At 42.1% G+C, this 24,601-nt stretch overlaps 1 protein-coding gene across 9 annotated transcripts in view; it reads left to right on the top strand.

Annotated features, from left to right (window-relative positions):
- The first annotated feature begins 570 nt into the window (after positions 1-570).
- MAP7D3 (MAP7 domain containing 3) overlaps positions 571-24,601 on the top strand; it is a 34,029-nt gene continuing 9,998 nt past the window's right edge. For 4 of the 9 annotated variants that reach the window (XM_045995803.1, XM_045995809.1, XM_045995806.1 and 1 more), the window contains exons 1-11: positions 571-677; positions 5,642-5,740; positions 5,838-5,921; positions 7,442-7,605; positions 11,024-11,138; positions 11,844-11,948; positions 15,850-15,945; positions 17,829-17,954; positions 21,158-21,954; positions 22,669-22,796; positions 23,062-23,267. In XM_045995803.1, the coding sequence (XP_045851759.1) occupies positions 623-677; positions 5,642-5,740; positions 5,838-5,921; positions 7,442-7,605; positions 11,024-11,138; positions 11,844-11,948; positions 15,850-15,945; positions 17,829-17,954; positions 21,158-21,954; positions 22,669-22,796; positions 23,062-23,267 (1,975 nt within the window). In that variant the 5' untranslated portion in view covers positions 571-622. The remainder of the gene's footprint in view (positions 678-5,641; positions 5,741-5,837; positions 5,922-7,441; positions 7,606-11,023; positions 11,139-11,843; positions 11,949-15,849; positions 15,946-17,828; positions 17,955-21,157; positions 21,955-22,668; positions 22,797-23,061; positions 23,268-24,601) is intronic. The other 5 variants (XM_045995808.1, XM_045995801.1, XM_045995802.1 and 2 more) reach the window with 5 other exon arrangements.

Raw genomic sequence — 24,601 nt, 5'->3', positions numbered from 1 at the left:
TCAAGACCCACAAACACTCTAGAGATAATCCATGCAACTTTGAGACCTAACAGTGTCATGATTTATTTTGCAACAATTTAAAGAAAGGCTCTACTCTTGATTGGGCCCCTAGTGCCTCCCAGGAACATCTCTACCCCCTAACCTGTCTCTGGGCCTCTTGTCCCTCACTTAGGACTTTCTGTAGTGTTTCAAAGACTAGCAAACTCCGGATACAAGCGCACCCAGGAGGCGCTCAGTATAATGCTCCCTAAAGGAACGAAGGAACAAACGAAGAGAGAAAGGAATGTTACTGCGTTGCTCTGTAGACGGGATGAAAGGGAAAAAGGAATGTTGGACGGCCAAGCCGGCTGATGACTGGCTGGCCCCCGCACACGGATGCGAGGAGAACATGGAACATAGGAGAGAGTTGCTTTAGACAGAGGTCCCTGCCCAGCGGGTCAGGACGTGGTGTGTAGTGAGCCGCGCTGCAGGGTTTGCGGGTCTCAGGCGGCGCGGCAGCTCTGCGGGCCCCGCCCCGCCCCGCCCCCCGGCGCCGCGGCCGAAGCGGGCCAGACGGCTGCGCCGGAGCCTGCGCACTGGACCCCCAGCGCCGCCAGCGGTTTCAGACGCAGCGGCTCGGAAGATGGCGGAGCGCGCCGGCGGCGGCACCTCCCTGAGGGGGATGCGCGAACGCATGGGTGAGCGGCCCGGCGGCTCCCGGGGGAACTCGGAACCGCGCGGGAGGCGGGTGTCTCGTGGCCCCGGGGGCCGTTGAAGCGGCGCGGAGGGCGCCAGAAAACTTTACTCCGGAGTGGCCTCGCGCCGTCCGGTCCTCCCCTCACCCGCCCCGGAGTTTCCCTGGACGCGACAGAGAACCGTTGTGGGACGGGGGTGGGGAGGAGGAACGGTCGGCCGGCATCACCGACGGCCGAAGTCCCGCGGCCAACGGCCCAACGGTCGCCGCCACCGGCCGAACGCCGCGAGCGGGGCGTGAGGGAACTAACGGACGCCGTGGGCGCGGGGGTGAGGGTGGTAGGGCCTGTGACCCCGGACCCCGAAGACGGTCCTGAGCTGCGCCTGCCGTTGGAGGGCGGCGGGCGCCCGCGCAGCCATCGAACGGACGCGCCACAGCCCGGGATGTGCGGGCGCCCGCCCAGACCCCGCGCGCCGGGGCAGCCTTTCCAGGCGCCGGGAGCCGGGAGTTTTCCCTCTGCGCGGGGCGCTCGCATCCTCTCCCACGGTCGCAGTCCTTGCCTCTCCCAGGGACTTAATCTACCGCACCCTCCCGGTCAACGTCCGGTGAGGAGGGAGCCTTGGGGGCTGTTCCTTTGAAAGTTGGGAGAAACTTGCCTCTCCGCTCCTCCTGATTTGCCTGCTGTAGCACATGACTTCGTCAAGATGTCACCTTCCGTGGGACATCTTGCAGACCCTAGGCGGCAGTGAACGGGAAGCAGCACTTCAGTGTGCTTTTTTCCCGAACTGGTCCCAATGCCAAAATGTTTGTTGCCCCCAAATCGTTAATTTTCTAAAATTTGGCAGCGCATTGCTTAGCTCAGGAGACTTGCTCCGCTAGCTGAGCGAAATGGTATTTCTCGCTTGTGGGAGGTTGCTTGGTTTTCTCAGGCCAGTTGCTATTACTATGAACTTGAGAATAAAACGGTCTTAATTGATTTTATCGAAAGCCCTGGGGATTTTTTCATTTGCAGTTGAAAAATTGGCTGAGATTGAGAGGCTTTGTTACTTCAGAATATGTGTTACTTCGAATCCACTCCCCAAACAACGTATCAGAAGCAAATACACTTTCATCTTTACCTAGAGAGAGAGTGCAGTAAATTCGGATTGTTTTACTACTTGTCGATACCTAAGGGTCTCTGCCATTTGTTTATTTCAGTGATTTAAAGTAACCAGCATTCTGGATAACCCCCTTCCCAAGCATTTTTGGATATTGAATGTTGTGAAGTATTTTAAAATCTTTTATGAAACAGTTGCTTGGATTCACAGTATTTCAAGCCAAAAACTTAGTCATGCCAAAAGGGCTTAACCCAGAACCCTAATTGACCTCCTTGCTGCCCATTTCCTATTAGGAATTGAAAACATCATATGTTATATGTTAGAATTTTCACAGACTACCGGCTTTAATAAGATTTGCCTTCATGGTCTCAGCCTTTTTCTGAAGGGGACAAGGAGTCATTGAAATGTTTTGACACTTTGTGGCAAATGAAATGCCACTGTGACAGTTGCTTCTTTTTATTTTGTTATCCAAATAACCATGAGTAGTCCTGAATCTGTTAATCTGGTCAATTTCATTTACTGCTGGGAGCCTGGCTCCAAGAGTTAAAACGTTGTCCCTGAAAAAGTGACTTCTAAGGGGGCATGAATTATGTACATTCATTTTATTATGTTTTCTGTGCATAGCACTGTGCTAAGATTGTAACATACTGAAGATGTACAGTTTTAAAAAATTTTTATTTACCTGAAAGAGATAGGGGTCAGGAGCATGGGTGGGGCAGAGAGAGGGGGAGAAACTGACTCCCCTGAGAGCATGACTTGAGTGGAAGGCAGACGTTTAACCCACTGAACCATCCAGGCATCCCTAAATACAATTCTTTTAACAGAACATGTGTTTTATACTTTTACACATAATTGTAAGATAATATATATGAATTTTTCAACCTGATGAGCATAAGAAACTTTGCCACTGATCTGTCATCTTGTTTTTCTTAATTCACAAGTAATTTCTTTAAACAAATGCAGAAAAAGCTACTAAGGTTGAGTGAGATGATTATAGAATTTTAGAGCTGGAGAAACCTTAAGATTCTCAAGTCTAACACCCAGAGTCCCAGCTATAAAATCCTGGGCAGTTTATGTATAGTCTAACAGCTTACTATTTTTCCAAGTAGCCATTCCACTGTAGGCAGCACTGACTGGTAGGAAACTGTCTGTAATTTACTTTAAGACATGCTATCTTTGAGGAATTTTTTGTTTTGTCTTGTTTATTTTTTAGTAATCTCTACCCACTTTGGGGCTCAAACACAAGACCCAGAGTTACTACCTGCGTGATCTGGGACAGTAATGTTTAGCTTCAGTTTTTCCTACCTGTAAAAAATATGGAAAATAATAATATCCACTTTATAGGATTGTTAGAATTTAATGAAGTCATATAAATGTAAAGAATATCGTAAATGGTGAGATTGATATATAGTATTTGTTATAGCAATTTTTAGGAAAGTACCATAAATACGGATTAAGGTTCTTACTTCAGTTCTGGTAATAAACTCTACCCCTTTTATTAACTTCCAGGCAAAAGGTGACTCTTTTAAGATTTTATTTGAGAGAGAGAGAGAACATGACTGGGGCTGGGGTGGACAGAGGCAGAGGTAGAGAGGGAGAGCGAGAAGCAGACTCACTGCTGAGCAGGGAACCAGATGCAGGGCTCAGGGCTGGATCCCAGGACCCTGAGAACATGACCCGAGTCGAAGGTTACCGAGGTGCTCTGCAAAAGGTAACTTTTAGCTTTAGTTTGGGATTCAGAATTAGTATAGGAACTACAGAAATACTGTAGTATACTTAAACTGTTCCTTACTGTGGCTTTAAAATGATTGGTAAGTGAATTCTCTCATTAATGGAGTTGAATAAAGTATTCTTTTAAGACATAAAGCCTTTCTCCCATTGCCTGGACATTTTAAACAACTTCTAGAGCCTGTCCTTTTGGTGAATATATTTCTTGCCAATGGGAATTTGGATATGCAGTTCTAAAAATCAGACTTGATATTATTACCACATTAACCTTTAAATTATTTAGTTCATTATTCCCACCACAGCTAATCCTGAGGTTACTGCTGTTTAATAAGATCTTTAAATATGGTAAAATTATACATTTCAAGAGAAATTGTCCTTATGCTCAGGTAATTTGTGCCGAAATAGGAACTTTCTTTGGGATTTCTAATCAGGAAAATGGAATGTGCAAAACCAACTGTTTTTTTCCTGCGCTCACATAGAGATGTTACAAGCAGGAGAGAGTATATAAGAGGGTTTAATTAATTTATAGACTATATTTAAGAATTGTTCTAATACAGTAGTATGCAAATTCAGAGGATAATCTGTGGTCCACAAAATTGCTGGTAGTTGAACTATGAAGGAAGCTGAGAAGAGTCTAATCTTCCAATTTAGCTAAATCATGGATCATCTAGGCTGTTAGGTCTCTGTGGTTAAAAAAAAAAAAATCCTTTTTCCTTTTTGAAATAGTGGTCCCTATGGCAGCAATTATGAGATCACTTTCAAGGGTACTCTGTAAAATGACTCCCAGATCTCTTTCCTCAGTGACAAGAAACATGTCAGAGTCCTTTCATTCTTTAAGGACAATGGCAGCTACTCTGTTCCTTTAATTATTTTAACCACCCATCTTCAACTGTTACATTTTTTCCTGATATATAGAAAACCAAATTGTATGCAAAATCACAGGGGCATATTTCCTGTGCTTTCACAGAGGTAGAAGGAGAGTTTTCAGTGTTAATCTCCAGATTCTTCCTGAAGATGCCCAGCACTGTGGGACATTTTAGATGGAGCCATAAATGGAATTCAAGTGCTCCTGAATCCCCTATAATAATTGCTGTGTGTGTCATCCTGGCATTTGTTTTTCTTACTCTCCCTCAAATTGTGCCCCCCTAATCTTGTATTTCACCCTTATTGAAGTTTATTTACCACTTTTGGGCACATTTTACTAGGCATGTGTAAATTTATCTTTGTTTGCGGGACATTTTTCTACCTAGAATAATACTATCTCAATGGGAATTCCTTGAGTGCTTCTCCACCTTCACTGCATTAGAATAGAGCTTTTAGCAACTGGAAGTGCCTGGGCCTCCACCCAGACTGAGACTGGGGGTGGGGAAAGGCAGGCATTGCTGGTATCTTTAAAGCAATGTGGGTAAAGAAAACCCCATATCTAGGTAATTTATAAATGTACTTTTTTAAAAAAGATTTTCTTTATTTTATTTAACAGACAGAGATCACAAATAGGCAGAGAGGCAGGCAGAGAGAGAGAGAGGAGGAATCAGGCTTCCTGCTGAGCAGAGAGCCTGATGCGGGGCTCGATCCCAGGACTCTGGGATCATGACCCAAGCTGAAGGCAGAGGCTTTAACCCACTGAGCCACCCAGGCGCCCCTATAAATTTACTTTTTAATATTGGATCCAATCTCTGAGGATCTCACTGTTGACACTTCTGCTTCCAAATTCAGATCTGTAAACACCACGTCTTTTCTAAATTCTCAATTTATGGTGAAACAGTTTTTCCATTTCTGTGCCAGCTCAGTTTTTCCAGTACTTGGTGTGATATCTTGTCTGAGGCATTTTTGAAAGTTATTAATCATTAGCTCCTACTTATCCACAAGCTAGTGCTGCCACTCCCACTAACAAGCTCTAAGTCCTCAGATAGACTGGCACACCCACAGTAAACACCCTTAATTCTTTTGTAAACTGTTGAACATCCTAGGTACTCAGTATGTCTTTGTTGTTGACCTGGATTAATCTGTCCTGATTTTGTCTTCTAGATGAGAGATGCTGTCCTGTATCATCAAGGACGATTGCCCAGGCCTTGCCTCCCCCTTTATTAGCTGTTTGTGTTCATAATATCTAATCCCTTCCTTTTCTCTCCCTGTATTCTAGTTGCGGCTGCTCACGCCATAGCTGAAGAAAGACGGAATCAAAGTAGTTTCAGCACTCATCCATCTCAATCTGCAAATATAAGATCAGCTTTCAAACCAGGTATAATTTCTAGAATGCTTTTTTATAGATGTCAGAGTGTCACGTCAGTAAAACCAGATCTATTAATGCCTTACTATATTTTCCTTTTTGTTTTTAGTAATAGATGGATCCGTGCTTAAAAATGATGTGAAGCAGAGGTTGGCAAAGGAGCGAAGAGAAGAAACAAAAAGACAACAAGAGGGTATATTTTAGACTTAAAATCAGAATGAATAAATTTTCTGTTGAGGTTGTATATTTTCAAAGTGATTTTATCTACTTTTCCTGATCTGTTTATACATAGATTACATGTTTTTCTGGGATGTATTATGTTGGATTGAATAATTATACGAAGGCAGATAAAGAAGGCCTTAAAAATAGTTGATTGTACAACTATCATATGATCTCCCTGATATGAGGACATGGAGAAGCAACATGGGGGGGTAGGAGATAGGAGAAGAATAAATGAAACAAGATGGGATTGGGAGGGAGACAAACCATAAATGACTCTTAATCTCACAAAACAAACTGGGGGTTGCTGCGGGGAGGTGGGATTGGGGGAGGGGGAGCGGGCTATGGACATTGGGGAGGGGAAGCGAACCATAAGAGACTATGGACTCTGAAAAACAACCTGAGGGTTTTGAAGGGTCAGGGGTGGGAGGTTGGGGCAACCTGAGGGTTTTGAAGGGTCAGGGGTGGGAGGTTGGGGGAACAGGTGGTGGGTAATGGAGAGGGCACGTTTTGCATGGAGCACTGGGTGTTGTGCAAAAAGAATGAATACTGTTACGCTGAAAAAATAAATAAAATGAGAAAAAAAAAAAAAAAAAAAATAGTTGATTGTTTAAATTTTGAAGTAGTTTCTGTTAGCTCTAATTTTCTGAAAACTAAGGTATGAAAATTTCAGCATTTGTAGAAACAAGCAGAATGGGGTTTCAATAAAAATGACTCTACAAAGGAAAATGAAGTTGTTAATAATCCTAACATAGGCTTCTCAAGTGTAAATTTGGACCTGAAAGAATAATCTTTTTACACCTCAAGAGAATGCCTTTCTCAACTAGGCATTTTTCTTTGGCCTTTGAAATCCCTTGACAAAACTTGTGCTCAGCTTCATTCAAATGGATATCATTTTTCTTTGTTTTGGTGAGGAGTTATTTCTTCCTGGAGCTCTTCAGGAGGGTATTTTAGAACTGCATAGATGCTCGCCAGGCTTTAGTGAGGGAAAATTTGAAATAGGAAAACATCATGCTGTTCCGTAGTGTGGTGTCTTAACTCCATGAATGTAAAATGGGCATGATTAAATCTGGTCTGCATAGATGAGGCCTTTGAAAGAAGTTTCCTAGTAGAAGGAAAAAAAAAAAACCCTTCTGGCCATGTGTTTTCTTTTTAATTTTTATTGTAATGTATATAGCATGTTAATCTGGTGGGGTTTAATTTTGCCTCAAATCAGTGGAAATATCACATGAAAGAAAATACTTGTTTTTAATTCGGAATTTTAGCTTGGACAGGATATGAGGGTCATCTGTGCCATCTCTGTTCTCTGGAATTAAATGAACACTCAGTGCAAATGATTCTTGTTCACTTATATAATCGTTTGTTATTGGCATAGGTCATGTTATTTTTAAGAAAGAGGAGGAGATACATTAACTTTTTCCTTTGTGAGTACTGTAGAAAACTTAAATATTTTCTTGGCTCTTACGCCTCGAAAATGTATTTGGAATATTTCAGCTACCAAGGAAACACAACTGCTTGAAAAAGAAAGAAAATCACGGATCCAATATGAAAAGCAGATGGAGGAGAAACAACGAAAACTGAAAGAACAAAAAGAAAAGGATGAGCAGCGGAGAATATCTGCAGAAGAAAAAAGGAAACAAAAATTACAGGAGGAAAGGGTACAGTACATGTTTCCTAGCCTGTTCATCAGATGCCACGTGGTGTCACCTGGCACTGGAATACTTTTTCCTTAGCCTTTCACTGCCTTTCCTGCCCCCTCTCCTGCCAAGGGATCCAGTCCCAGTTCTCTCTCCCCTTCAGCGGGAGAGCCTCTTGTCCCTGTGCTCTCAGATCCCCGAGTTGCGACCTGCTATCTGAGGTAAAGCGGAGCCTCGCAGGCCTGGAAAGAGAGCCCTTCCATGCTCTGGGATGCGGCTCACTGGTGTCTCTGCACTCTGTCCCGGTGGTCTCATGCTCATAGACCCATCCGTAGGCCGCGATCTCACTTCTCACAGCTGCTCCTCTGACTTGAGCGCAGGCCAGTCAGATGACAGCGCTTGCTCTCCCGTCTGGCTTCCACTGCCGTTCTGCCCTGGGCACTCTTCCTCCCTGCTGTGCTCGGGCCCTGCCTCTCTCTACCTTCCTGGACTCTTGGTGTCTGGCACTCTGTTGGTATGAGTCACTGCCTTCATGATGCCCTCTCTTTCCCTTTCTGTCCCTCTTCAGTCAGTTTGTCTTTTAGTGTCCATACTTGGGCATCTGGCTACCTGTCTCGTGCTGTCTGATGCTCTCTGGCACCAGAGTTTTCTCCTATAGGTCATTCTCCTACTTTACTTTGAGGATCCTTGACTCCTTGTGCATCTGCCGTGCTCTCTGGGATCCCGTTCTCTTTCTGGCTGGCATTCTCTTATTTGCTTTATTCCGGTGATTCTCAAGTGTCCCTGACTAAGTCTTTGTCTTCTGGTTCTCTGGCTGACTCTGACCTTTTTCTGCTTGAGGTGCCTCACTTTTCCTTCGTCTTTGTCTTAGCTTTTCTCTCTCCCCCCATCTTTGGGTTCTGCCTATTCTCTCAGTCTGTGTTTTTATCTCTCCCTCTTTTCTTCTCTTGCTCTAATTTTAAATTTTCTTTTTCTGTCCTTTCTTTTTGGTTTCATTCGTCCCCATGAGGCTTCTTCTCTGTGGGGCCCACTCTTCCGCCTTGTACGCACGGTTGCTCTCACATACCTCACCCCAGCCCCTGCCCCGTCTGTGGATCGTCCTTATTCTGGGACTGTTCCCATGCCATTTCTTCCCCACCCATGGTCCACGACCACTTCTTTGTCTTTCCGTGCCTTTTTCTGTGGTTGTTTATGCTGGGTTTTTTTTTTTTTTTTGTATTCTAGTATTTGATGAACTCTCATTCAAAATTTCTATCACTAGCTATCTTCCTCTATGGAAGAGCTCCTTAATTTACTTCTGTGGTGAAGAGAATGAAGGCCAGAGTTAGATTTGAACTAAGAGACTGAAAGAAAGTAAAACAGAACATTGCCAGACTGGAGAGAGACTCCCAGGGACTGAGAGAAAAAAAGATAGAAAGAAAGAGGAACCTGAGAGAGATCCCAGAGAAAATGTAACAAAATGGCACTGCAGGGGGGAGGGAGCCAGAGATGTGGTGGGGGAAAAGAGGCAGAAGGACAAGGAGAAAAGGGGCAAAAGAGAATCAGCCTCACAGACCTAATGTGATGGAGGAGGTGGTCCCTGACAGCAGGAGTGGTCGGTGGGACACTGAGCAGCCTGCACATAGAGACAATGATTCTTTTTTTTTTTTAAGATTATTTATTTATTTGACAGACAGAGATCACAAGTAGGCATAGAGACAGGCAGAGAGAGAGAGGAGGAAGCAGGCTCTTCATGGAGCAGAAAACCCGATGTGGGGCTCCATCCCAGGACCCCGGCATCATGACCTGAGCCGAAGGCAGAGGCTTTAACCCACTGAGCCACCCAGGCGCCCTGAGAGAATGATTCTTTAGAGCAGGGGTAATGTGGAGGAGGGGGAAGTATGAACAGGAAACCTGTAGAAACCACAGATGCTAGAGGAACCTGAGAGCACAGAGGGCCAGTGCATTTGGAAGCAGGGGGATAGGGTTTTTACAAATTAGAAATGTTAAAATAACACAATACGAGTCACTGTTTTCAGCCTTTATTATACTTTGTGGGTTTTTACTAATTTGAGCAACTTACTTTCTGTTAAAAAATATAATTATAAAGTATTGCCATTAGATACATTTTTAAGAATTGCAGCTGCTTTTCTCCTCAGAGGATATGGACGACTCTCCCATTTTTCTAGGGTGTTTATCTTTTGCCTCAGAAGTGTTTGGGGCCATTGTAAGGATGATGTTGCTATGAAACGGTCTTCGTTCTCAGGGAAGAATAGAAAGCCTCCTGGCCCTGCAGTTGATTTGCTTACTTGAGTTATAGTCCATGGTCTGTTATAGCACAAGGACTTGAAATATCAGAAAGGAAAATCATGCGTGCCGCTCATTTCTGGCGGGGAGGTGGTTTGGCCACAGTGTAGTGTTTAGTTGAATAGCTGTTACCCAGAACCCTTGCAGTTAAAGTTGAGGTCAAGGGGTGCCGGCTGGCTCATTCAGAAGAGCATGAACTCTTAATCTTCTGAGTTGGGGCCCCATGTTGAGTGCAGAGATGACTTAAAAAAACAAGACTTAAAAAAAAAATAAAATTGAGGTCAAGACAAACACATTGATTATCCCTTTCTTTTAAATTTTATCACCACTAGAATTTAAAATGTTACAAACATGGGTATTATAGATGATTCTGGCATAGATTTCACTTATATGTACGTTGGTTTTTTTTTTTCCTGCCTGATTCTACAAAGAATTTAAGGTGTATTTTATTTTAGTTTTTAAAGATTTTATGTATTTATTTAGAGAGTGAGCAGTGGGAGGGGCAGAGAGAGAGGAAGAATCCCAAACAGACTCTCATGTAGAGCGCAGAGCCCAATGTGGGGTCCTGAAATCATGACCTGAGCCAAAATCAAGAGTTGGATGCTTAACTCACTGCATCACTGAGGCACCCCTTAAGGTGTATTTAACCCACTGAGCCACCCAGGCACCCCTAGCTGTATTTAAAAAAAACCACATACCACAGGGGAACCTGGGTGGCTCTGTTGATTAAGCATCTGCCTTTGGCTCCGGTTGTGATCCCAGGGCCCTGGGATCCAGGCTCATGTCAGGCTCCCTGCTTCTCCTTCTCCCTCTGCCTGCTGCTCCCCTTGCTTGTGCACATTCTCTCTCTCAGATTAATTAATTAATTTCCTCATGATACAAGCAGAAGTAAGCACAGTCTGTTCTTCAGTTCATATCCATAAGATTAAAGCCTGTTACTCAGGAGAAGCATTGACATTGCTTGATACCAGAAATATGGTCTTCAGTTGATTTTTTGGTCTTCATTTTTAACTACTACCTACCTCATACCCCCCCCCCAAATTTTGCTTGATAGAAAAATTTGGTAATGGGTTGGTGTTCTAACCCACAGATCTAAATTATACTATCCAGTGTATTGAAAATGTAAAAATTTGTTGGCATTTATTTTAAATAGGAGAGATTCAAGGCTGTTCTCTGTCGGACATTGGAACGGAGCAACCGTGTTGATCATCGTCAAAAAAGATGGTCATGGGAAGGCTCTACAGCTGTGAACCCAGAAACCAAAACCGGTAACTAATAAACTGTTAAACTTTTAAGTTATTCATGCTCATATTTAGATATTGGCTGTTGCTGCAAGGTTGCATTTACAGTAGGGTTTTGAACTTTGTGTTTTAAGTGAAAATGCTGCCATGTACTCTTTGGTGTGCCCATTAAGTTTATGTTTAAATTTTTATCATGTAAGATTGCAAAAGAAAATTTTTTTAAAGATTTTATTTATTTATTTGAGAGACAGAGATCACAGGTAGGCAGAGAGCAGGCAGAGAGAGAGGAGGAAGCAGGGAGCCTGATGCGGGGCTCAATCCCAGGACGCTGGGATCATGACCTGAGCTGAAGGCAGAGGCTTTAACCCACTGAGCCACCCAGGCGCCCCTGCAAAAGAAATTTTAATATTTTATCCAGTATATCCAAAATCTTACCATTTAAATTTGTAATCTCTGTAAAAATGATTAAATTTTATATAGCTTTATCCAATGTGTATTTTTTCCAGTGCATATTTTAAAATAAGTCCCATTTACTATTGCAGCTACTATAAATTTTCCTATAAATGGACAGAGCTCTACAGTTTCATAAAATTTAAATTTATATCGCATGTAAGGAATGACAGTAAGCATTGTGCACCTCGTTAGTGCACGTACTCTATAGAGCTACATCATGAACTTTGTTTCAGCTAGTGATGCTTTAAGTATGAGTGCAGTAAATATATCTTTCCTCAGCCAGTAAACGTTCTATATCGACTGAGAAACTTGAACAAGAGACATCTGGTTTACAGAAGCAAATGTCTGTGTCATCTGTAGGTCTTCAGAGTTCTGTTGCCAAGAGTAAGTAGTTATTTCATGTATTCTGCTGAATTTTAAACCAACGAAGTAAATTCTTTTTAGTGTCTTTTCACAGTACCACTTATCCTTTAGATTGTGGAACATTTAGATTTATTTCAGAGGCGTACCACCTGGTTTCGTTGTTGGTGGAGGTGGTCATTACTGTTTCGTATTTTCATCAGTGTTAGTCCTTGTTTCATAATTCGCACATGCATCATCAGAGGCGCTTGTTGATTTCAGGTAGCCCAAACTGAAACACATTTTATTGCCATTGCTTGGCACAGTAACTTGGTATAAAACAGATTCATATTCTACCTAACCAGTAAATGAGATCCTTTTTCCTAGAGAGTAGCTAGACTGGTCATTCAATTTCCGTTAAGTTTCATGAATATCACCTCATTTAAGGAAAATGTTAGCGTATATACAGCAGTGGACAGGTTGATTTGCTTCACATATGTCGTACTTGTTACTCGGTGACAGGCAAGTGTAATTACCTTCCTGGCTTTATAGTTAAGACCCCAAGAAAGTCAGTGCTCTTCACTCTGTCATGCTTGTTTTTGGCTTATATTTTGGTCATTTGATAGATAGATCGTGATGTTGAAATTGTACATTGCAATAATCCTGTGTTTTCCTTCCAAGCAGATAACATGGTACCCATGTTTAATGAGCAAAGCATTGCTAACCTCCTCTTTACAACTCTTTGTAGTGCTAATGTGGTGTTCTTTAAACAGTAAAAGAAATTACCTACTATGACTGCCTCAATACCTTTTTTTTTGTTTTTGTTTTTGTTTTTAAAGATTTTGCTTATTTGACAGACAGATCACAAGTAGGCAGAGAGGTGGTGGGAAGCAGGCTCCCTGCTGAGCAGAGAGCCCGATGGATATGGGGCTCAATCCCAGGACCCTGAGATTATGATCTGAGCCGAAGGCAGAGGTTTTAACCCACTGAGCCACCTAGGCGCCCCAACCTCAATACCTTTTGCTTCTAGTGTTTGCCCTCTTTTTTTTTTTTTTTTTAAGATTTTATTTATTTATTTGACAGAGAGAGATCACAAGTAGGCAGAGAGGCAAGCAGAGAGAGTGAGAGGGAAGCAGGCTCCCCGCCGAGCAGAGAGCCCGATGCGGGACTCGATCCCAGGACCCTGAGATCATGACCTGAGCCGAAGGCAGCGGCTTAAACCACTGAGCCACCCAGGCGCCCCATAGTGTTTGCCCTCTTAATTAGTGTTCCTTTTTTAAAAAATCCTTCACCTGGGGCGCCTGGGTGGCTCAGTCATTAAATGTCTGCCTTCCGCTCGGGATCGTGATCCCAACGTCCTGGGATCGAACCCCATATCGGGGCTCCCTGCTCAGTAGGGAGCCTGCTTCTCCCTCTCCAGCTCTCCTGTGCTTTTGTTCCCTCTTTCACTATTTCTCTCTGTAATAAACAAATAAAATCTTTAAAAAAATCCTTCACCTGACTGTAAGTGACCATTTCTGGCTTGTTGTGCATGGTGTTTCCCACTGATAATTGAAATGGATTAGGCAAACCATACCCATCAATCAATTTTTAAAAATCCTTTCTGGAGGCAAAACCAAGTGATATTGGCAGGAAGAAGACATAGCAAAAATATTCCACATCATTCCCACTTCAGTGCCTTATGAACTAAAGGAAAAAAAGGCATAATTATGGTTTCAATGTAAAAATCTTTTTTTTTAAAGATTTTTATTTATTTATTTGACAGAGAGAGATCACAAGTAGGCAGAGAGAGAGAGGGAAGCAGGCTCCCCACTGAGCAGAGAGCCCGATGCGGGACTCGATCCCAGGACCCTGAGATCATGACCTGAGCCGAAAGCAGCGGCTTAACCCACTGAGCCACCCAGGCGCCCCTGTAAAAATCTTTTTTAAAAACATTTTATTTATTTGAGAGCAAGTGAGAGAGTGATAGAGCACAAGCGGTAAGTGGGGCAAAGGGAGAGGGAGACAAAGATTCCCCGCTGAGCAGGGAACCCCTGATCTGGGGTTATCACATTTTTTCTTTTAATGGTCTAACAAAAGTTGATCCACTTACCACCCTAACTGTTGATAGGCTTTCCCAGAGCACTTATGTGTAGCCTGGGATCATTTGTAGATTAATGTGGGAAGGTTTTCTCTAGCACCTTCCTTGTCATATAATGAAATTAATTTATTCACCATTTCAATCCTTTAGAAAAACTAGAATTCATTGCAATGTTGTATTTATATACTTTGATGTATGCACACAAACACACATTCATTTTGATATATTTTACTTGTTTAACTAGCATTCACTCTGTTTCAGAAACTATCTAATTGTTCTGAGGAGTTAGCAAATATTTCTTCCACAGACATGTATGACATTTTTAGTATCATGAGCAAATACTAGTATGCCTTCATTCATAGGCCTCATGCTATTAAAAGAGATTTGTAAAGAGGAGGAACAGGCGATGCCTTTTAGGATATTAATTAGTTAAATTGCACTGAAAGAGCAATTCCAAGTAATTTTTAAAAAGATTTTATTTATTTGACAGAGAAATAGCAAGAGAGGGAACATAAGCAGGGGGAGTGGGAGAGGGAGAAGGAGACTTCCTGCTGAGCAAGGAGCCTGATGCAGGGTGCTATCCCAGGACTTTGCAATCGTGACCTGAGCTGAAGGCAGATGCTTAATGACTGAGCCACCCAGGCACCCCTATATGATTTTTTTAAATGATTTTTTTACTAGTTTTTTTAAAAGATTTTATTTATTTATTTGACAGAGAGAGATCACAAGTAGGCAGAGAGAGAGGAAGGGACCCAGTCTCCCCACTGAGCAGAGAGCCGGATGCGGGGCTCGATCTCAGGACCCTGAGATCATGACCCAAGGTGAAGGCAGAGGCCTAACACACTGAGTCACCCAGGAGCCCCTTTTAGTAGTTTTTAATATAAGAATGTATGATGGAAGATACTTTGTGAAATAGCTTACTTACAGGTATAGTACTGCTGCACACTCTGAAAAAATGAATGTTGTCATTAATGATGTCAGGGAAAATAAAGTCCATATTGGTGGTGGCTTACCTTTGTAAAATCTCTTCAAATTGAAATGAAACCTGTTTGATCCAGAGAGATGAATATTTACATGTAAATGAAGTTCATAATCTGATAACCTGTAATATTTTAAGGAGTCCTGTTTTAGAGCTTGGCTGATTGAAATTGTCTGTTTTTCTGCTCATTGCCGACTCATAATAACTGTTCACTATCTTGTCTTTTCTTGCAGTATGAAAATAAAAGATGTGTGATTTAATCACATGATTGAATTGATTATACCTCTGATTCATGCTGTTCAATTACATTATCAGTTCAGGAATTTTCAAATGATGCTATGTTGTCAATATCTATAGGTCCCCAGTTTAATTTATAGGTTCCCAAAAGAGAAGTTATTCTTTAAACAGATACTCCTCACCTGAGTCAGAATATTTCAAGTGAAATAGAAAAGTGTCTACACAAACCATGTTTTTCATTAGGTTGCTAAAGTTGTGACCTCTGTGCCAAAGGTTAATGACAATTTTTGTTTAAAAAAATAACCATTATAATTAAAGTATACATTACTTTAGTAATAGATGTCATGGATTGTGTCCAGAATTAAAGGTTGTATAGTCCTGATTTGGGAATGTTGATCTTGTCAGGTAGTATTAGACATTATCCTCTTAATTTTTAACTATTTTTTTCCTAATAAATTTTATTGTCCAGATCACCTAAAGAGCAAATGAGCTTTAAGTTGGGGATATAGAATCTCTACAGAAGATTGGAAATCTAAATTTTTATAAGCAAAAGTGGAAAAGATAAAAAATGTGTGAAGAGTGACTTACTTCTGAAATAATACATTTAAATAATTTGTAAAAAATAATATTCCTTTGCCTTTGATCTCCAGAAAAAATAGAAAAGAAGAGAAGCTCATCCTTGACGAGAAGATCTAACAAACCGCAGGCACCTTTGGAAACTGTACAAGTAGAAGAAAAACCAACTGGTTAGTTATTTCTAAGTACCAGTCTTAAATAGTGGTTTAAAAGAGATCTTTTGTGGTACCTGTGTGGCTCAGTTGGTTGAGCTCCGCCTCCTGATTTTGGCTCAGGCCAGGATGCTGAGTTGAGCTCCAAGCTAAACTTGGAACCTGCTCAAGATCGTCTCTCCCTGCACTTCCCTATTCCCGTGCTTCTTGTAGTTCTCCCAAAAAAAGATCTCTGTCAACATTTGGTTGCCTGAGAAGTTGTTCCTGAAATTTGAAGCCAGAATATCCTTTCTTTAACTGCAAAATGTCCTTTGATGTCATACTTATTTGGCTGAAGCCAAGAGTCTGTCTTCGTTTTTTAAATTTTTTTTAAGATTTTATTTGTTGATTTGACATACAGAGATCACAAGCAGGCAGAGAGGCAGGCAGAGACAGAGAGAGGGGGAAGCAGGCTCCCCGCCAAGCAGAGGGCCCGATGTGGGGCTCGATCCCAGAACACTGGGATCATGACCCTAGCCGAAGGCAGAGGCTTTAACCCACTGAGCCACCCAGGCACCCCCAGAGTCTGTCTTTAAATGAAATAGGTAGTTCTGCTGTCATCTGAGCAGGAGGTCTATAATGAAGCTGAGGGACTAGATCACAGAGTGTTGGTATAGATAAAGATTTGTGCTGGAAGACTTAATTCTCTTCAAACATTTCATTAGTTAGTGTTAAGAAATTTTTGAGTTATTGGCCATAATTTGAACTTCAAAGCCTTGTTGTGTTTCATAGCATTACCCACGTCGAACCTTTGTGCATGTTTTCACTGCTGATTATTATACACAAAATTTCATACTTACTACTGAAGTACTTCTTTTTTTTCCTAAAGATTTTACCCATTTATTTGACAGAGATCACAAGTAGGCAGAGAGGCAGGCAGAGAGAGAGGGGGAAGCAGGCCCCCCGCTGAGCAGAGAGCCCAAGACCCCGAGATCATGATCATGACCCGAGGCGAAGGCAGAGGCCCTAACCCACTGAGCCACCCAGGCGCCCAGGACTTCTTTATTTAAAGTAGTTTCTTTCTAATACCCCCTCCCCCAACTTTTCTCTGTCAAACACTACTGTTGCTTTTTGTTTTATACCAAACCACTTACAGAATACTCTCCAGTTTGTTGATTCAGGTCAAATCCTGTTATAACAAATGCCATTGTCACAGGGATCTTTAGGAACATGAAAACTTGGAGCAAGGTATTTACAAGATGCACTTTTTTTTTTAAAGATTTTATTTAACAGATCACAAGTAGGCAGAGAGGCAGGCAGAGAGAGGAGGAAGCAGGCTCCCCGCTGAGCAGAGAGCCCAATGCTTGGCTCAGTTTCAGGACCCTGAGATCGTGACCTGAGCTGAAGGCAGAGGCTTTAACCCACTGAGCTACACAGGCGCCCCTACAAGATGCACTTTTAACAAAAGAATTCAGTTAGTCCCTTGGAGCTTTTGGTAATGAATTTGACCACTATGACTGTCAGTGGCATATATCTGTAGAAGTCCACCTCAAAGTTGTTTTGCCACATACAACTTTGTGAATTCCCGTAGAGACGATATGTTGGGATAGGGCTTTGTTAGCTATGTTACCTGGATTTCTTCATTGGGTTATTGAGTGTGCCGGGGACTTTGACCCTTAATTCAGGTGCTCTCTTCCCTACCAAGGCAGTCGGATCCAGTGGTGATGTTCAGTCCCATTATTTATATATATTTATATATATACGTATATGTGTACATATACATATATACGTATATGTGTGTATATATATATTGCTCTCATTTCCTCTACTTGTAGGCTGGGAAAGTTCTCATGAGCAGTTCATATGCTTTGCATTTATTTGTGAGACTTCAACTTGAATTCTTTTTGTTTGTTCTCATTTAGCTCGTCAGCCATACACCAGTCTTCGGGAGAATAATTTAATCACTCGCCTGCTTGTCCCTACCAAAGCGTCAATAGCCAGGAGCAAAAGTGCTGTTTCCTTGTCAGTTCCTGGCAAAGATACTTCAGGTAATAGGCATAAGGCAGAAAGCCTAAAAGTGTTAGTGTTTGCACTTAAAAAGCAGGTTAATATCATTTCATTTGTTGCAGTAAGACATAAAAATAATTTGAATCAGTAGTTTCCAGATGACTGATATTTACGTTGCATATTTATTTTATGCCTTCTAGCATGGTAGGTTGAGTTATCTGGATGATAGTTGATTGATAGGATGAAATAAGGTAGTTGTGGTGGTGGTTGTTAGATTTTAAGTGATTTTTTTTTAAAAGTACTAGATGTTAAAAGTATCAAAAATTTTTATAATATTAAGGGAGGAAGTTTCCTACTCCACTTTCTTTTTCCCCCTAAAATGTGGAAGAATGACTTTGAGCTGTTGTTCAGCATTTTATTAATAGTAAAATAAAACCCATTTTCAGGCTGATGTGGGTTTTCTCACTTAGACGTTTCAAAGAGTGTTAGACATGCCTGTGGGTAGTAAGAAGTCCTCGGTAGTGGAGAGCTCAAATGCACTATTCCCATTATTCTGTTTTCCTCCACTTTTTTCTTCCCACCACTTTTATTCTTTTATTTTTTCTTCTGTTAATATTCATATAATTAAAAAATTACAGTGCTATCATAGACTTTCTGGTAGCGCAGCTTTACTTCTTCTGGTTCAGATTCCGGACTTTGTTTTTGCCCTGTTATATGTATGTCAAATTATTTTCTGCCAATCTTCCCCCAGTCTCCTGTAAGATAGTCCTTGTATTAACTTTCATTCTTGTTAAATAATCTGTTACTTCCATCAAAAATATAATATTTATCTTAAATTTCTCTAGCTGCACTTAATATATTCTTTGTAGCACAAACTGTCAGTGTTAAATAATGTGACTGTTTAGATACATACAGATCTGTAAATAAAATGCTTTTTCCACCAAAAGTGGGTGACTAAAAGAAAACATTTAAGTCAGATTGTTTATTTATGAGTAGTCAGTCTTTGGTAATTTGTTTTATTTTGATTACTTGATGAGATCGTGTAAAAGTTTACCACCCAGTTAAAGAGGAGGCGACAAATTTACCAAGTCTTATAAAAACTACCACCAAATACTTTCTAAAAAAATAATTACTTTTCTTTATTATACAAGCAATAAATATTTAGTGTAGAAAAAATTTTAAATATAATTTATTATTATCTCAGTAACTCACTGGTAATTGAATATTTTGTTTGTGTTTTCTTTACAAAATGGGATTGTAACTTGTTTTTGTTTTTTTGATTTGCTTTTGTCTATACTCAATATATACCATTTTCTGGGGGGCACCTGGGTGGCTCAGTTGGTTAAGCATCTGACTTCGGCTCAAGTCATGATCTCTGGGTCCTGGTATCCAGCCCTGCATTGGGCTCCCCTCTCAGCGGGGAGTGTCCTTTGTCCCTGTCCCTCTCTGCCCCTCCCCTTGTGTGCCTGTGTGTGCAGGCACTCTCTCAGATAAAACTTTTTTTAAGATTTATTGATTTATTTATTTGACAGAGAGAGATCACAAGTAGGCAGACAGAGATGGGGAAGCAGGCTCCCTGCTGAGCAGAGAGCCTGATTTGGGGCTGGATCCCAGGACCCTGAGACATGACCTAAGGCAGAGGCTTAACCCACTGAGCCACCCAGGGCACGCTAAATAAAATCTTTTTTAAAAAAGTATATATATATCATTTTCTAGGTCCGAAAATTGTATAACTGTGAATGACTGCCTTAGTATTTCTTTTCTTTTTTTTTTTTTTTTAAAGATTCATTTATTTGACAGAGATCACTAGTAGGCAGAGAGGCAGGCAGAGAAAGAGGGGGAAGCAGGCTCCCCGCCAAGCAGAAAGCCCAATGTGGGGCTTGATCCCAGGACCCCGAGACCATGACCTGAGCCAAAGGCAGAGGCTTTAACCCACTGAGCCACCCAGGCGCCCCTGCCTTAGTATTTTCTAAATTTCTTGTTGAATATTTGGATTATAGTTCTGTTTCAGTATTATTAAGTAACCTTATTACATATGTTTTCATGTCTGATTTTTTTCCTAAGAATAGATCTAGAAGTAAAATTCTGGGAACAAAGAGTATGTCCTTTTAATGACTTTTAATGCCTTATTGCCCCAATCCCCCTGTCAGGAGCATATACAGATCTACACCCCACCAGTAGTGTGGGGCTGCCTGGTTCCCAACATTGGCATTACCACTTTTTTCCTCCTGTGCTGGTACCAAGTATTACCATTTTTATCCATTTATTAGGCAAAAAATTACTTATTTTAAAGATTTTTTTTTTATTTGACAGGGAGAGAGCAAGAGAGGGAATACAAGCAGGGGGAGTGGGAGAGGTTCGAGAAGCAGGCCTCCTGCTGAGCAGGGAGCCCGATGCAGGGCTCGAACCCAGGACCCCAGGATCACCACCTGAGCCAAAGGCAGATGTTTAATGACTGAGCCACCCAGGCACCCTGGCAAAAAAAATTTAGATTGTTAAAGCTGGAAGAGACCTTGAAAATCTAGCCCATTCTGATTAATGTCTTATAGTTTTTAGAATGGGTGAGAAATACTCTTTTTTTTTTTAAAGATTTTATTTATTTATTTGACAGACAGAGATCACAAGTAGGCAGAGAGGCAGGCAGAGAGAGAGGAGGAAGCAGGCTCCCTGCTGAGCAGAGAGCCCGATGTGGGACTCCATCCCAGGACCCTGAGATCATGACCTGAGCTGAAGGCAGAGGCTTTAAACCACTGAGCCACCCAGGAGCCCCGAGAAATACTCTTTTCTTAAATTTAAATCACCCTATATGGAGTTTCTTACCTGATCACTTGAAATGGTAGGTCTCTGGCCCTAGTGAAATTGTTCTAGATTACTTTTTCAAAGTGTTGAATATCTTACAATGTGTTATAAAAATCATTCAAAACTGTGATATTAAAAGAGAAACGACTTACTGCAAACATCGACTTTGAAGAAGCATCCTCTTTTCACCTGTAGTGGACTTTTGCTTTCACTACACCTCTTAATGGTGGCGCTTCTGAAGTAACCAACTTCGAGGTGTTTCTGTTGGGTGTGTGGGTTCCATTTCACTAGACACTTCCATGTTGTGGGGTAATCCCTGCAATTTACTAATGAACACATAGTCTGTCTTTTTTTTCTTCCTGTTCTTGTACTGTTCCGTGGTGCGTTTCTGTCTTGTTTGGTTTCTGTGTATAGGCAGTCTCATCCTGTCCTCGTTCACCCACAGGTACCCACAGTGCCTTAATCCAGTATATAAACATGCCCTTGCGGAGCCACAGCAGTGAGGAACTGAAGAATACCATGGTGCTTCGCAAGTCCGCAGTGGCAGGGCCTCCCCAGGAGAAGGTGGAAGCACCCCCTGACGTGAGTGTGGTGGCAGCCCCTCACGTGAAGGTGGAAGCAACCCCCGAGGCGACCGTGGAAGCGGCTCCCGAGGCGACCGTGGAAGTGGCTCCCGAGGCGACCGTGGAACCGGCCCCCGAGGTGACCGTGGAAGCGGCCCCCGAGGCGACCGTGGAACCGGCCCCCGAGGTGACCGTGGAAGTGGCCCCTGAAGGGAATGCAGAAGCCACCCCCAAGGTGAGCATGGAAGGGCCCCCTGAAGGGAGCGTGGAAGCATCATGTGAAGCAGGTGTGGAAGCACTCCCTGAGAGCATGGAAATATCACCGGAAGTGAGTGTGGACGTGACCCCTGAGGCGAGTGTGGACCCGTCCCCTGAGGCGAGCGTGGACCTGTCGTCCCCGGAGGTCAGCGTGGATCCATCCCCCGAGGTGAGCCTAGACTCATCTCCTGAGGTGAGCATGGATGCATCCCCTGATGTGAGCATGGAAGTGTCGTCTGAGGCCAGTGTGGAAGCGTCTCCCAAGGCTAGTGTGGGAGTGTCTCCTGAGGCCAGTGTGGAAACATCGCCTGGGGCTAGTGTGAAAGCACTCCCCAAAGAGAGTGTGGAAGCTTTCTCCAAGGCATCCCCCGAGGTGGGCGCAGAAGCATCTTCCAAGGTGAAAGTGAAAGACTCTCCACAGGTTTGTCAAGTGCCTTTTATTGACAAAATTTCTATTAAAATCTATATTTAGTTGTGTTATGATAGGTCAGGTTTCACAACATAAGCAACTTCTTTTGTTTTAGATTTATTTATTTGACAGAGAGAGAGAGATCACAGGTAGGCAGAGCAGCAGGCAGAGAAAGGGGGGGAAGCAGGCTCCCCGCTGAGCAAAGAGCCCGATGCGGGGCTCGATCCCAGGACCCTGAGATCATGACCAGAGCTGAAGGCAGAGGCTTAACCCACTGAGCCACCCAGGCGCCCCCATAAGCAGCTTCTTAATATTTATAGCATTCTGTAAAAAATTAGTAAAACAGGATAACTCACTTTAATGATTTAAAATTCTCTGATATTTGTTGTACAGTTTCCCCTCAAAGCTGGAATATTAGTTCATTTTTGGTAAGGAGTAACTGTTATCTGAACTATTTCTAAACTGAAGAGAAATTTTTTGAGAAATATAGTAAACCTTTTAATCAGGATTTAGAAATAGAATTAGGTTTTGAAGTGAAAGAAAGATGTTTTAAGGTAATTATTTCTGTGACCTTGACTTTTGTAATCTGAATTGTTATGCTTGAAAAGGAAATGGGGAATTTAAGGAGCTATAACTGTACTATATTCATGGTATTTTTAGTCTAAAAAAAGCCAGCTGCAGTAAGGCAAATGCTAATTTATTAATCTGATCATATGCTTTGTTCAGAAATCAGAAACGGACAAGCAGGCTTCAAACCCTGCTACCAAGAAGCGCCCATCATCGCATATACCGTGTTATAAATGGCCGTCATCTCCTGCAAGTGGGTGGCGTCCACCTTCTCCCATCAGTATTAAGTAAGTTTATTTGCAACTGTTCCTGATAGGTATTTTACCAGGACAAATTTCACATCAGTGTTTCATAAATGAAATAATGTAGTATGTATCGTAATGTAAATATAAAGAGAAAACAAACCTTTAAAATGGATTTACCCCATCATAAAATATTATCTCATAGTATCAAGACATTATATTTATGAAATGACACTTTATAAACTTAATTAGCACATATCTATTACAAAACCATATCAGATTTCCCCCATTAATGGTTACTTTTTCCCAGTAGGCAAATGCAAAAGAATCGCCCGTCATCACCATCACCTGTCGTGTCAAAACAGTCACAGTCTTCTCTTTCCTATAAAGTAATCCCTGTTCAGCGTAGCCTATTGGCACAAAATGCATTGGGTAGTCTTGGAAAGAAAAGAGAAGGAGTGCCTAAAGCTGCTAGCAGCGCTGAGGCTGTGAGCCCAAAGCAGATGGTCTGTGAGGGTAAGTTCCTTTACTAAGAAGTTTATTTTGGCAACACGGAAAATCTAGGGTAGTTTGGGAATGGTTGCCTTTGTTTTATTCTCCATTTCTGAGAACTTCAGGGGGTGAGCCTTCTTTTGATAGAGAATTTAACCAGTCATTGGTACCTTGTTTTCTTTTTTCCTTGCCAGAGCTGCTTACTCACCCCCACCCCCTTGTTGTTTAGGAAAATCCATTTTTGGAACTGATGGTTTTTTTTTTAAGATTTTATTTATTTGACAGACAGAGATCCCAAGTAGGCAGAGAGGCAGGCAGAGAGAGAGGAGAAAGCAGGCTCCCTGCCAAGCAGAGAGCCTGATGCGGGTCTCCATCCCAGGACTCTGGGATCGTGACCTGAGCCGAAGGCAGAGGCCTTAACCCACTGAGCCACCCAGGCGCCCCTGGAACTGATGTTAAAAGTACTGGTTGGGGGCCACCTGGGTGGCACAGTCAGTGAAGCAACTAATTCTTGGTTTGGGCTCTGGTCCTGATCTCAGGATCCTGAGATTGAGTCCCATGGCAGGTTGTGTGCTTGGCATGGAGTTTGCTTGGGATTCTCTCTCTTCCTCTGCCTGCCCTCCCCTCAAATAAATAAACCTTAAAAAAACAAAAAAAGCACTGCTTGGATGAGCTTATTGCTCTAGGTGATCCCTGGGGTCCCGTCCAGCTCTGATAGTGGATGGTTCCGTGAATGGCCATAAGATGTTGTCCATCCTTGGAGAGAGTACATCTGGCCATTTGTGGCCCTGCAGGTGTCCATAAAGAGTTGACGGTCATTTCCATACATAGGCCGTGACATTTTAAATACACTAGTAAATTCTTTTTTGAAGGATTTCCATGGTGATTTTTTCAAATCATAGGAATAATCTTTTTATTACAAATTATTCATTCCTGATGCCTTAAGATCCTTGTTGTTATATGTGATCTATTTAAAATAGTCATTATATGGACTGAAATATTACAGTATGCCTCTGTGTGGTCTCCTTATTTTACTGACAGTCTTGGTTTCTTTGGTTATGTAGTTCGCCACTTTATGATCAGTCAGATACAGTTTACTATTACCATGTTCATCGAAACAGTAATTATTTAGTAAAAATTATGCACAAATTTCAAAATGCATGCTGGATATATTTTTGTTTAGTCAGGTTACTTGTATGTTTCATATAGACTGAGCATAAGTTTGTCTTCCTCAGTATTCACTGTGTCTTAATCTTTGTCCCCCATAAGGTCAGTTTAGTCTGATGTCTCTCAAAGCAGCTAAACCAAAGTGGGAGTACATTATTTCATTTGGAGCAAGTAGTTGTTAACAAGAGAGA

The sequence above is a fragment of the Meles meles genome, chromosome X (genome assembly GCF_922984935.1).
Source record: "Meles meles chromosome X, mMelMel3.1 paternal haplotype, whole genome shotgun sequence".
NCBI classification, from domain to species: domain Eukaryota; kingdom Metazoa; phylum Chordata; class Mammalia; order Carnivora; family Mustelidae; genus Meles; species Meles meles.
The sequence above is the reverse complement of the archived record's forward strand: the minus strand, read 5'-3'. Positions and strand labels throughout refer to the sequence as shown.